This window comes from Poecilia reticulata, linkage group LG10 (genome assembly GCF_000633615.1).
Source record: "Poecilia reticulata strain Guanapo linkage group LG10, Guppy_female_1.0+MT, whole genome shotgun sequence".
NCBI lineage: Eukaryota > Metazoa > Chordata > Actinopteri > Cyprinodontiformes > Poeciliidae > Poecilia > Poecilia reticulata.
In genome coordinates, this window is record NC_024340.1 from 20474928 (window position 1) to 20489671 (window position 14744).

At 40.0% G+C, this 14744-nt stretch overlaps 1 protein-coding gene across 8 annotated transcripts in view; it reads right to left on the reverse strand.

Annotated features, from left to right (window-relative positions):
* Positions 1-14744, reverse strand: part of LOC103471465 (protocadherin-1) — a 212805-nt gene that overhangs the window by 115166 nt on the left and 82895 nt on the right. The window contains exons 4-5 of one of the 8 annotated variants that reach the window (XM_008420495.2): positions 662-873; positions 179-578 (exon numbers count right to left, since the gene is read on the reverse strand). The exons of 6 other annotated variants lie outside the window; for them this stretch is intronic. In XM_008420495.2, the coding sequence (XP_008418717.1) occupies positions 673-873 (201 nt within the window). In that variant the 3' untranslated portion in view covers positions 179-578; positions 662-672. Of the gene's footprint in view, positions 1-178; positions 579-661; positions 874-14744 lie in introns of those variants that run through there. One more of the 8 variants, XM_008420496.2, reaches the window with a different exon arrangement.

Here is a 14744-nt window from a genome sequence, read left to right on the forward strand (position 1 = left end):
GAACTGAAGCATCATTAACAATAAAGGGATCCAAAATAGGAAGAAGGAAGATGAGCGATGCCATAATAAAAAGCACTATTATGAAACGTGAAAAATAGGGAAATATTACAGGCATTTAGCAATTTATTAAAATGGAAAAACCTATTATATATGTTAGTGGCCATCAATATAAGAGATTTTTAGATTTAAAACACTCAGTCAAACAGAATGTTAATGTTCGAACGAACATGACAGAAACTCAGTTAAATGATGTGTAAAATGAACTTTGAATCACCTTGTAGACCTTATTCTACAATAGAAAATACTTTGAACCTTTATTGCATCCTTTTTGCCGTGGTGATATTTTTATTTATATTTGCATTTTTGCCCCATTTTCTGCTGTTAGCATTCCTCCCACCCTCCAAACTGTATATAAAGAGCTGGAGAGAGTTTGTGGTAATGGCGATGAAGGTCAGTAATTAAGAATTCAAGGGAAAATGCTTCATCACGGCCTCTCTTCTGCAGGAAACTGTTAATGCTGCACTTTGTTGGAAGTTCCTCCCCCCAAACAGCTTCTTCACTGACGAATGCTCAGCCGTCTGCAGGTAAAACGCACATGTGCACTTATGTAAAACAAGAGAGGCATGATGAGCCATTTTTCCTTGAATCTGTAGTAACTGACCTTGATTACCATCACGGGGAGAGGCAACAGCGAGGCCGTGGATGTATCGTTAAATCCATCATGCAGAAAGGAGGAATTAAAGCAGATAAGGAGGATAAGAGGAGAGGAAGAGGAGCAGCGGGGGGAAGAGGAAGCTGGAGGAGCAGGACGAAGGTGGGTTGAGGCTGATAAGAAGTCCAGGTCGGTTCCTCTTCCTCTTGCAGCTCAAACTCCTGCAGGAGGTGATAGAGGAAGAGGAGGAGGCGCGTTCAGTGGGCCACATTGTTCAGAGATGATTAAAAACCAGTGAGAGGAGGAACGCAGGACGCCTCGCTGGGTGTTTGTCAGCCGAGACACGGAGAGGAAGATAACCAAGTGTGTGCATGCGTGTGTGTGTGTGGGAGTGTGAATGTGTGTATTAGAGATCCTCATTACCTCCCTCTGTGGGAGATAAGAGTGTGTGAGGCTGCATTGTGCATGCTTATAAAAGTCTGTCCTTATCAAGTATGCATGCGCACACGCACTCCTAAACCTACACACACTTATTATCACATGTTCACACAGACGCATGCACGCATTCGGACCACAAGATGAACGGCTGCCAGCAATAATTCGACACAAATGTGTTGAATCCCAGCAAAGAATGAAGGATGAGCTCAAAATCTGGAGAAAAAAAAAGATGACCGGGGAGTGCCGCGACAAAGGAGGAAGAGGAGGTGCGAATATCAACATGTATGAAACATTTTGGTGCACTGACCCTTCAGGTCGACACGGTAATTTTCTTAAAGTATTCCTGGTCCCAAAAAAGAAAAGGCGATGGAGTCTGAGCAACAGCCTTAAGAAGCACGGCAACTCTCTGCCTTAAAAGCAGCGTGGCGACGTTATAAATTATTCAACACTTTGTCCAAATCCATCTCAAGTGTCGGATTAACCCCCCCAGGGCACAAACTTGTTGTCGAGCCCCCACTCTTCCTCACAATATGTGTCATTTTTTATTATATCCCTCTGGCAGCGACGGACCAACCACTGCTCAACGGTGACTCATGACGGATGAATCCAAATTTCCATGTATCGGGTAATATTTTGATTATGCGACAGTAAATCGAATGCTGAGGGGCATTTAAAATGTTAATCAGGCAAACAAAATGCATTTACATCATCCTTCAGTTAGGCTACAGGAAAACAGTGTCAGAGTAAAGCTGGCTCTCAGGAGAAAGTTTCTGGGTTGTACAAGTCATTTTACACACTCCAGCTTAATTTATAGCTAAAAGAAAGATCAAGATACATATGGATTACAGAACTTTGTCATGAATTTGAATCCATTTATTACTTCCTAGAATCCTGCTTGGCAGAGGTTGGGTCACAGTAGTAACACGTCAATGAAAGTAGGACAAATGCCTCTCCTAAGAGACGCCACCTCTTCCTGAGCTGCATGGCATTATCCAGCTAAGGAAAAAAGTATGGTCCCTCCTACAAGTTCAGGTTTCTCCCCTGGATCTTCTCCTATAGTGGAAAGTATCAAGATAACCTCAATTGAGAGATGTCCCAAAGAGACGCCCCATTCGCCTGCACTGAATCCTTTTGATTAAGAGGCAGTGACTTCACAAGGGCCTGGACACCCTACGGTGGAAACCAGTTTCAGGTTCTCGTATCATTATTTGGTTTGGGAACAGAAGCCAAAGAAGGATATCAAAACACGATTTAATTATCCAGTAAATATTTCATTTTTATTTTGTGTATGGTCAATAAAAGTTCTCAGAGAAACAAACAAAAGCCTTTAGGAAAGAAATTTCAAGAAATCTTTGAGGAAAAGAATCTTTGCATTATCCTGAGGGATGAAGTTGTTAGGCAGAGTTTCTATGAGAATTCATGTAGCCGCAGCGGCCAAACTAATCCACAGCACCGCCCGGTTTCCCTCATTTCGTCTCTCTTCCTTTCTATTCTTGAAGGTTGCGAGTTCGATGCTGCAGCGGGGTGCCAGCACTTTGAGAAATGGCCTGCTGTGCCGATCTGAGCAGCTTTGTAAGTTGTCTGTATGTGTTTACTGCTGCATGTAAGTTACACAGGAACAGGAGCAGAACATGTGCACACAGCTTACGAAGGCTGACTGAAAATGGAGATGGAGAACTAAAATATTTAAAGGGAAAAGCTTTCAAATGTGTGCTGTTGTTGTGGACTTTTATTACAGGAAGAAAATAAGTTACTGATTACTGAGTTAAGCATCCCATTGTTGGAAAAATAATAAACTTACAATTTATTCCGATGGCAGGGGAAGCACTTAATTTTACGTTGCCCTGTTGTCAAGGTTCCTGTCTGTGACAGAATGTTGCCACTATATTTTCTTTGCAATGCAGCAGAAAACTGAAGGACGCACCACTAAGGAAGTTTTCAGAGCGGAGACAACATGGCTCACTTCTCTCTCTCCTTCAAAGTAGCAACAACTCAATTCCCTTTTCTAGCACCTCCGGGCTGAAGAGCACCGCTGCTCTCATCATTTGCAACCCTGACTGTTTATGATTCTGTAGAAAAGCTTATGGGCATTTATAAAACTCAAGTAAATACCTCCACGGGCAGTTTATCACTCAGATAAAATGCTAAAAGCTTGGACTGATAGAGTCCGATTGCTGATAATGGCCATTGATCGTGGAGCTGCAGAGGCAGTGAAGCAGCGCACAAACAGCAGCTTTGTGTTTCCATGTAAAGTTCCCACATGAATCCAAATGAAGCCACTGCAGCAGGGAAATGAGTTTCCATCAGCTCAGGCAGAAAAAAAAACCCTATGCAAAATACACTATGGATGCACTGTGGATGTGTGTGTGTATGGGTGCGTGCGCGTGTTTGCGTGTGTGTGTTTGGTTTGAGATAAGCACAGAGTTTCACCTCAGAGTTACGACGACGGGAAAGAGAGAAAAATATTTGTTTCCACAGCAGCTTTTTTCCCCCCTTTTCTTGCTTTGGCTGACTCGGTTCCAGAAACAAAACTCAACTCAGCTGACAAAAACACTTCAATGAGCCACATTGTTGCACTCAGAGACATGCTCTATTATCATCACAGGGACAAACATTTTGGGTTTTAGTGGGGGTTTTTTGGCTAAACACCTCTCGCCTCATGCTGCTGCCTCTCACAATCACCAGTCCTCCAGAATGAACGGTCAACAGAAGGTGTTCTCCAACTTCTTGTTTCTGTGGAAGGAGTTTTATGTGGCTGAACTTCATGTAGCACAAAAAAGAAAAGAGATACCAAATATTGGGAAGCCTGTTAACAGAGCACTGAAAACCTAACCGATTGTCATTTTTGTATTTGTTGACATTAATAGAAAAAAAAATGCTTCATTATTTTAATGTTACTTGGAGAAAAAAAAAACTCTGCTTTACAAGTAAGTACAAAAGTCTGAAAAGAATTTGTTTAGCTTCTCATTTACCAAAAACTATTCAAATCTTGCACAGAACATGACTAAACTTGGCTTACAGAACAAAATGTGCCACAAACATTATTATACGCCATTAAATCAGAAAAGCAGAGTATATGTAAAATACAAATGGAAAATAAACAACCAAAAATAGAGGTATTACTCTCACTGAAATTGAGACTGTACTCATTTTGTCACCATCCCTGCCTTTTAGGCTGCAACACATTCTAAATAAAGAGGCGTCTGGTGAGATATTAAGCAAGAGACAAAGCATAGGATTAATGATATTATTCCTTTTGTGCTGCTTTCATGAAAAAGCTTTGAAGAACAAAAGGGACATATGATTTTAGCACTCGAACATTTCATAGATGCTGCTAAAACATTCTCAAAGAAAGATTTGACATAATTTGCATATCTGTAAGTCTACAGTGCAGAATATCACTACACCATTCAATGAACCTGGAGGGATTTTATGAGGCAATTCCACTGTTGACTGATGCAATCTATGATTCTGCATCAAGAATCATCAATTATCAACAGCTGATGGAATTGAAAGAACTACTTTGGGAAACTATGCTGTTGTTACAACAATTATTTTATAGAGGACAAACTATACTGTAATGTAAGCTTTTAAGTGTGGCGGATGAATTTAAAATATTCGCAGGAAGAATGGGGCAGAATTATAACTGAAATTATTGATGGATTTTTATCCTTAATCCCTGAAAGTCTCCTGTGTTGGGAGATGAATTTAAGTATCGTCTTTTCTGCAGCCTGAAATGCAGAAATGGATGGATAAAAACAAATCAGGCAAAATGTCATGACTTGACCAAAAAGCTTTGTTACGTAGGGTCGCACTGTCAGGGGACAGTCAGGTCATTGAGTCTTGATTTAGCTGAAAAACTCTACATAACAACAATAAAAACACTTACTTGACTTTGTGTTTTTATACTGCAAACAAAGAAGTCATGAAGTGAGGAAGGCCAACAGAAATGCCTCGATCAAGATCATGCCACTGCTGCCTTTCAGCCTTCTCTGATTTGAAAATTTTGTAGCTGCACAGACAACATCCACAATCCGATGCTTGTTCTCTGACTCTGTGCAAGAGAAACGAGCTAGTATCGCTGAATCTGTCGCCCAGCATCAGCCTTCCTCACATCAACTCCTTCAAAGCAGGTCAGCTGACTTTCTCTCATGTGGTTCCAAGACTTTACCCGCACGCTTGCATTCCTCCTCGCTGAAGGTGTGTGTGTGTATGTGTGTGTGTGTTATCAGTGAGGCAGTAAATCTAGTGTTGCACATGAATCCATAAGTCTGGAGCACCTTCACCTCCAGCATCGCACGCAAGTCACATCCTCTGGTAAACAGCTTTTAGAGTAGGATTCACACACGGACGCACACAATCAACAAAGTAAATGTTTTGTCGTGTATATTTTATATATATATATATATATATATATATTCAAAACTGACACTGACAGAAACCCTGTACTTTGAGATGCTCAGCTGAGAGAAATGAACTTGAATAAATCTGCTGCTGCTGGCATTTTTCACTCTGCCGCCTTGCTGATCCATCGCGGGTCTCTCAAACTCTGAGATCACTGAACACAGTTCCAACGGGTAGCAAACAGACAGGAAAACAACACTCAACACACCCAGAGAAATCCGCCACTCCTCCCTCTTCAACTGACCATAGGGTTTGTTTGCAGCATTTTTGTTTGTGTGTGCATTTCTTGCTTGCTGATGTGTTGGATCTGCCACTCAAGCATTTGGCTTGCATATACAGATTCAAAAGACTTTTCACAAATGTTTTGTAAGAGACTATCGTTGGTCTGCAAACAATAAAATGTCCAGATTTAGATGAAGGTTGCCAAAAAAATGTTCCCGGCTTCTCATGGAATAAATACAACAGTCCTGGTTATTGTACATTCACTTTCAAATTACGTGCTTTACTTACCAAGGCATAGTAACAATTGGCTCCTAACAAAGTTTTCATTTTAAACTTAACTCGTAACACCCTTTTCAAACTTTCTAAAGTCTCTACAATGAGAAAGATCATCCACAAGAGGAAAATATTTAAAACATTCTCCAGCCTCCCAGGGATTAGACATCCCCTGAAATTTAGGCCAAAGTCAGACCTTGCAATGCTCAGATACATGACAGATAACCCAAGAGCTCCAGCTAACACTCTGCAGGCCTCATTTTGCATATTGGACATTTGGGTTCACAATATGGTAATTGGAAAAAAGTTGGATTGAAGTAGAAAGCGTTTTCTAGCTCAAAAGATACAGCAGCACAACTTCAGCTTGCAAAGCTGCGTCTGAGCAAAACACTAGATTTCTGGGACAATGTCCTTCGGATAAAGCAGGTCGAAGTAGAGATGTGTGGCCATAATGTTCAACTTCATATCTGGAGAAAACCAACCATAAATCTCAGGCACGGTGGAAGAGATATGATGATTTGGACCAATTTTGCAGTAAATTAGATAATTTTTTGAATTTTAGCTGACAAGAATGTTTTCCAATGTGCAGCACAGCAAATCCACAAAATGCACGATGTGTTTGTTTTGTGTAGGCAGAGCATACATTTTGACAGTGTGCAGATGGATCCGAGGCTGGATCTTTGAAAAGCTTTCTCTCTGTTCAAATGTGTTTACATAATCCTAACTCCATGTGTCATTGCCGGGTTCCCCTTGCGCTGCTGTGTTCATGTTTGTGTGTATTGTCATTTACCAGAAGTTTCACAAAAAAGCCAAGAAAACTTTGGAGACAGAAAGGAGTGATGGAGAGGTATCCAGCTGACAGCTCTGGTATGTTAATCCCTGAGAACGCCTCCCACCCTCCCTGCCTCCCCCCACTCAGGAACGCTGCAGCAGGTTATAATTGGCTCCAGGATAAAGTGAGGGAGGATGAAAGAATGAGAGAAAGGTGGAGTGATAAAACGGGCGAAAAGGGAGAGATGAGCATGTGGGAAATGTGGTTTTGATTCGCTCGGCTACAGTCCAGCTTCAACACAAAGAAAAGCAAGACGAGAAACTATGATTTCGAAGTGAAGTTCTGGCATCTGCTGCAGAAATCTGTCTTATTTTCTCCAAGCCTCAGTTCAAAATAATAAACTCTAACTACCGGTTTGATAAAAGAGGCGTCTCGTGAAGTCAACCAAATCCAGGGGCAAAAATGTGTGACCTCAGGAAAAATATCTTCCAGCATTTTTTTAAACCTCAAAGATCACAAAATATAAATGGTTCTGTTATTACAGTACCATCGGGAAAGGTTTGGTGTTTAATCCTGTCTGACATTTAAAGACGAGAGAATTTCGGTTGAGCAGCAGTTGCAGGTCAGGTCTGATTCATATAAAAGTTGGGGAATAAGTTAAACTCTGAAAAACCACTGAGGTTACAGTCCTTTAAAAATTCAGTTGTGTTTAAAATAATTCCTTCTTTGATTTGGAAAACTTAGTTTCTAATTTTATGATGTAATTTAGGGATTTCTATCACCCTTTAGCATCCACTGAAGCATTGAAAAACAGAGTGAAAAGTCTAATGAATGAAACCATTGAGAACCATGGAAGGGTTTCTCTTGATTTTCCTAAAATTGGGTTGAGATTTTCTGTTATCCTGCTTCGGCCACTCTATGAACACTTTAGAAATGATAAGAAATGGGATCTGAAAAGGTAAAGATCAGTCAGAGTTCAGCGGAAAAGACTATCTGTGCTTATGAAAACTCTCTCCCCTTCCACATTATCTGGCTTGATGTCAGTGACAATTTTCACCTGAAAGTAAAAGAAAACAAAACTTTTATATTGTTCAATATGACTTTTCACCTCGTTTGTACTTTTTAGAGAGATTATGTTCGGTCTGGTCTTGCCTTTTATAGCCTTAGATCTGAGTGTAACGTTTGCGGATTTACACCAGCTGTAAAAATCAGTGTGGGTTTTATCAGGAACATGTGGATCAAAGGAATGTTTTTTTTTTTTGTTATTGTTACTTTTCTTCCATTCTTCCCTTTCCTCCTGGGAATGTCTTTGGAGAAAAAAAAAACGAAAAAGCGAATACACACATCCATTCTTTAAACTCAAGTTTCCCCTTCAGTCTTCCACTCCACTCTATACGGCACATTCCCTCTCTCTCTTCCTCTCTCCATCGTCATACGTGAGGGTCATAAATCACACCAGCTCTGAGGATGGCTGTCTGCAGCTCAGTTGTTTTAGAGGGATCTCTTACAGCACCATGTGTGCGCAGGTACGCCTGAAGAGGTAGCAGCCCCGTATGCACGTGTGTTTCTATATAAGTCCATTTGTGAGAGCAGTAAAAATAGTTGCATGCTAGTGGAGGTCAGGTCGATTGTCTAGAAACAATAGAGGGAAGTTGACAGAGCGCTGCAGCACGCAGTGTTTAGTGAAAGAGAGAAGCCTCTGCTGTGGGAATAAATGACATCTAAACAAAGACAAAGAGAGTCCGACTGAAACAGGAAGGAAAACCTGTTGCAAACAAAATGGCAGAGAAAACAAGGCACCACTGATTTGGATTCGTTCTTTTTACCTGATCAGACAGAAGATTTCTAAGAATCATGTTGGAAACTTTAATAATCACTTAACAGATTTTACCTTGGATTTGCCAAACAAATATTGAAAATAATATCTAGCTATTAAAATGCTACAGAGAATCAGAAATGCATCAAAACTTATTTTTTGTGGATCATGTTTGGGCATCAAATCAACTTAGAGTTAAGAAAACATTCTAGCCTTATGCTAGACCCTCTAACCTAAGTCTTACCCTTCATAGAAATAAAGGGAAAGAATAGGAATGTGAGTGAAAGTATTTACCAAAACATATATAAATCAGCAAAAAGGTTCAATGTTCTCAGCCTTGATGTACTGGATGAGAGGTGAAAAATCTTCAAAGATTAAGAGAAAAAGTACAGTAACCTTCAAACAGTTTTCTTCAATATGAACTGAAAAGGCTTTTCAGTTCATATAGGGCCAAAATGTCTTCAAAGAACAGAGGTTGCATTATTGTACCTCTGATGGTCATGTAAGAATCTATACCAACATAGTTTTTGCTATTCAGAAAATGACTTATAATTTACATTTTTATCATTTGTTCATCAGACATCCTAAGAACTGAGCCACAAAGTTCTCTGTAAGGGTTGAATTAGTGTTGAAGTTCAGCAAAGAATGTTTTTCAAAGTGGATCTTGAGAAACTTTGTAAATCAATTATCACAGACACAATTTGTTTCCATTTCTGAGGTAAGATAACACTGGAAATTCAAAGAAGAAACAGAAAATGAGATTTTAACACAAATGAATTTACTCTCAAAGAGTTAAGTAAGTCAAAGCTCGCAATATGGCAAGCAGTTGACTCAATGACAACTCATCTTCACATTACCCCAGCTTTACATTGTGTTGAAAGATTCTAATAAAATGTGTGCATTTAATGGGCAGGATTACTGGGCTGCATTGATAATGAAGTCTCTCCAAATTCACTTCCAATTCCTGTTTTCTTTCATATATTCTGCTGATTTTTTTCTGTGTTCTTGAATTATTCACAAATTGAGACAATAGAAAAGAGCTATCAGATGGCCAGTTAGCTCATTTTCACTGCTCTGTCTTTCTGCCTCCCTGCTCATCTGTGCTGGCCTGTTAGCCATTGGGCTCTATAGCAGCAGACATCTCTACAGGAACGAGGTGGACACTGGCCAGAGTTCATTAGCATCCAGTCTGGATTAGCTGCTAGCCTGCCAAGAGTTCTACAGCTAGCCAAAAGAGACAACAGGCCCAAAGGGAATGAGTGGACAGGCTAATGCTAACGCTAAGGCCAAGTCCTGTCAACAGCGGACAGAAGGAGAGACTGAGAGGAAGGTGGCTGTTTCCTCTGAATCACAATGAGGAGGGGAAAAGTCTTCTTCATAATGTCAATAAACGCAGTCAAAATGAAACTGGCTTAGTTTGAAACCAACAACAGAAAACGCCCAAGAAATTCAGCGTTAAAACACATAAAAAAAGAAGAAAAATGTCAGCCTATTACTCTCTCTGAGAAAAGAAATGATACTTATTGTGAGCCGGTACGTTGATCAGTACTGCATGCACATTGTTTCAATACAAGTGTCCTTTTGAGTGTATGTAGATGTTTTTAGAGTGACATTTAATGAACTGCTTTAATTTACATGTAGTTCCATTGTGTTTCAAAATCTTCACTTTTCTATTTCAAGTTCTAAACCACAAGGCTATTTAAAGATTCAGTAAGGATTTGAGTAATTTGCCTTATTAAAGCATGGAAGTTGGCCTTTGACCATAAAGGAGCTCAAATTAATTAAATCCATTAAGACCAAGAAAGCCTCTTGAAAAAGAAACTCATTAATGTAGGGAAGACAGTTATCTAAAAAAAAAAAAGAAATTTGCTTCAACTTTTCGATTTCAGCCTCTGATACAGACTTAAAAAAAGTAAAGTAAAAACAAACTGAAAGTATAAATGTTTACTTAACATTTGAAGAAAACTGAATCTGGGGATGATCTGTCTGAAGGTGTTGTACTTTTAGCAATGGTAGTGGAGCAAGCGAACAAAGTTGCCTGGTCCGTGTTAGCCACGCTTCCTAATATCGATTGAACATTAACAGACATCTTGTTTGGATCAGCATTTCTCTCTTCATAGTGGAGGATGGCTGTTTACAGCAAATGCAAATGACAGTGATCATCCGAGCGTTGAATTGGTGCACTACATACATCACAAGCAAATGTTAGCAATTGGGTAAAATTTAAAACCTAAACCGAGTCCACTCCTCCAGGAACAGCGAACAGCCCAGATCCTCGGTACGAAACAAACTGTAGGGGCTGATTTTTGCCAGGCTAGGAACAGCCAGAAAGTATCCCAAAAAGAACCAAAAGGTAAAATAAGTAACTGAATGGACATTTCAAGTGCAAGAAATTACCCATTAAATGGAGCGAAGAATCCTGTATGTTCTAAAAACTTCTATGAAGGAGCCAAAAGGTTAACTCTAAGTTCCTTATGGCTCCCATTAAGTTTCATTAGCTAACCTCTAATCTTCAAAAGTATATTGAAAGGACAAGAAAATAATCTTTGTTTTTTTTTTAAGGTAGCCGTAGGTTCCAGGAATACATGTCGTGCTCTCATGAATGACTAAAACATTTGTTATGGTTAATCAATGGTAAAAATGAACGCTCTGCAGTTGTAGAGAGGCTAGAATAATTAACCCTTTTCTCTCTCTCTCTACTCTCAGACATCTGCTTTTATAGAAAGTAACAGTTCAGGACGTAAACACATCACAACCTCCAAATCTCCACAGGCTCTGACATTGCTCGTCCATGTGTCTCCCATTATATCCATCAGTGTGAGTGACTTCCAACACTAATCTCTCAAAAGTGCAAACATTTCCTGTGATTTTTTTTTTCTTGCAAATCCGTTGGTAGCTCAGATATTTTAATGATCAAAAACCAATACACCAATTTCTCACCTTTAAATTCTGTGGTAAAAAAAAAAAAAAAAAACGTGAGAAAATGCAAATAGGCAGAGTTGAAGAGACACCAGAGGACATGAAGGCGTCATGTGTCTGTTCATTTACGTTTAATGCATTTTACTGCGTGGGATGAGGTGTCATGTCCCATTACTATTTGTAGGAAGGACAAAATGAGGACAAAGGGATGCATAAACAAAGAGTGGAACATGTGACGCATTTCCTTTTGGTCAGCTTTGATTCATAATTGTGTAATTTTACAGGAAACTTGCTCAGCTCTGTTAAAAATCCATTTCCATGTTTGTGCGAGTTTCAGCGTTCACCTTTGCTGTAAATAAAATAGCTCGGTCATGTACGAGTCTGTATTACTAAAAGTAGGAATGCATTATATTGCAGCAACTGTCTCCAGCCTCCACCACTGTGCGTGCTACGGTGATCGTGGGTGGTGGGTTTAACAAAGAGACGATTATGAGCTGCAAATCGTTTACTTTGGCTGGCTGCACCTCTGTCATTCACACAGGAAATAAATCACTTGTTAAGAGTTCCTCAATTCCCTCCTAAATACAAGATAATCTTTTTCTAAATTTGCACCTAATGAGCAGTGTTCTACCGGCTGCACCAAGCGAATGATTTGTTTAAAGTACATTAAAAGAGCTTTTTGCAGGAGAGAACTGAGAGCTACAAAGCAGAAAATGGTTCTGAAATTAAGGCGGAAATTAACAGAGCTGTATTATAAAGTACCTTCCAAGTAAAATGTGGAAATGTTTGAACAGCAGCTAAGGAGGCAGGCAAGTCTGGGGCTTTAAACTGATTCTGTGGGTTTAATTAAAGTCAGAGGTACAAACGCACAGCTCCTCCTCCTTCGTTAATTTGCGGCAGTCTGAGTCAGAAACATGTTTACAGGTTTGAAAACAGGAAGCCGGGTTTTTGTCAGTCTGGGGATAATTTAAGGAGTTTGTTGATGCTCCAAGGTCAGCAGCAGAAAAAGAAAGTCAGAGTGTCTGTGCCGTGTGAACAAGGGAAAAATGAAGAGAAGATCTCACAGCATTCTGCGTGAGACCAATCAGATGTACCTTAAGGGAAGTTTAACCATTGTAAAAAAGTACTAATTAGATTTGGATGCTATGGCCACCTAAGAATTAGTCAAGAATAAAAACAACAATGTGTCAACTAGTCAAGTGGAATTACTCTACACTTTTCTTCGCAAGAAGATTTGTGATCTGAAAAATCTTCATTCTATGTTTGAACTACAGCAAATGGAGGAGTTTCTGTTTTCTTAAAATTATCGGCATAATATTTCCTACTTTGGAACCAAAATATCACGTAGTGTCTCATCTTGTTAGCTGAATGTCTCATGAAGCATTCCGTCATTGCTGATCTTCTTTTTCCATCTAACATGTGATTGTGTCCCCCACCCCTAAGCGGAAAACTGGCAAAACTCCTGCTTTTATAGTCGTGATCACAGTGTTGATGATCAGTTAATCAATGCATTTGATCAGAAGTATCTGGCTCCTCTCTACATCTTGGTTCCTGCGAAAACAGCATGGATGCGCTTAAGTTTTTCAGGCTCACAAGAGCATGTGTGTAGTTAAACCATAACATTACATCTCAAATGTAAAAGGAAAAAATCCAGCCACAAGACTGGGTCAGCCGGGATGAAAAGTAGCTGCAGGGTTCGCCGACGCCATCAGCCGCCTCGACGTCGGCTCTTTCTGCACGTCACCATCAATTACAGAAAGAGGACACATCACAGTGCATGTGACAGCTCCATTATTAGTCCTGAGACCATGAAATAACCCTTCTTGACAATAAAACTCTGACGAATAACAATTTCAGACAAGTTTTGATTGCATTCACAGACTGGGAGACTTAAAGAGGAATTTAGATGCAAGGCGTCTGATAATGATCATAATACCTCGTTATTTCTGGTGTTTTAATCAGGCAGCTTGCAATTAGGAGAGACATAAAAAGCTCTTGCCATACAACAGAGCCCGTTGAGGGCACGGCGATGATGTGAATCACATAAATTCCCACGGTGAAGCAACCAAAACTGCCTCCAACTAAAACACAGCAGACTAATGTGAAACCGAAGTTTATTTATGAACGAATGTAAAACTGTATGGCCCACAGTAACCAGGGGGATTCAATCCTGTTAGAAGTCTTCATAATGTTATAGATGCTGCTGTTATGCATTATCATTATTGCGTTATGTCTCTCTGTATTTAGTGATCAGTGTGCGAGTGAATAATGAGGCAACAGAGAGAGGGTGGAGAAACTTCATGTGAGCAGTAACAAATTAGGCCGATTGAGAAAGATGGAGCATCTTCCAACTTATTATCCAATTAGCTGTTATCTGGGTGTTTGTGCTGGAGAGTGGCGAAACGAGCTTGTGAAAGCAGTTCAACATTTCAGAAAAAATAAATAAATACTCAAATGCCAGCACTGGATATAAGACTGATTAATTTACAGTGCCTTTAAAAAGTATCCAGAGTCTTTAGACCAGAGCTTCTCAATTCCGGTCCTCAGGCCCCCCCTGCCCTGCATGTTTTAGCCGTTTCCCTTCTGCCACACACCTGGATTTAATCTGTGGGTGATTAACAGGCTTCTGCAGCACTTGATGGCTGCAGAAGAGATAATGCAGTCATTTGAATCAGCTGATCTGGAATAGAGGCACATCTAAAACATGCAGAGGACTGGAAATGAGAAGCGCTGCTTTAGACTATTACGCATTTTGTCACATTACAACCACAAGTGCAAACTGATTTGTTTGGAGCTTTAATTACTGCTGCACGCTCGTCCAGCTTCACTCGTCTACCCTGGAATATTTCCCCCCCTCTTTGCGGCGTACCTCAAGTTTGGTCACACGCTAATTTCAAGAATATAGCCGCTTATTCTCATTTACTAGGTTGAGGAAAGTATTCCAAAAGTCTGATGCTGTCTCTATCACTGTGGTGTGCTGGTGAATGGTATGTTTTAAAAGATGTGCAGTGTTACAATGAACAAGTAATCACGATTTGTGCAGTTCACTTAGTGTCACCATGGACCTATTCTTTATTCCTCTGAATAGCTGCAATTGGTTGCACACAAATTTCTCCTGGAGTAAAACAAACTAGCTACAGCTGCACAAAGCACTTTTCAGATTTACAATAATAATAATAATAMAAAAAACAAAGAAATCCTTCCACCTCACTGTGTTACACAGTTTGTGGAGATGTACAGCTTCTACC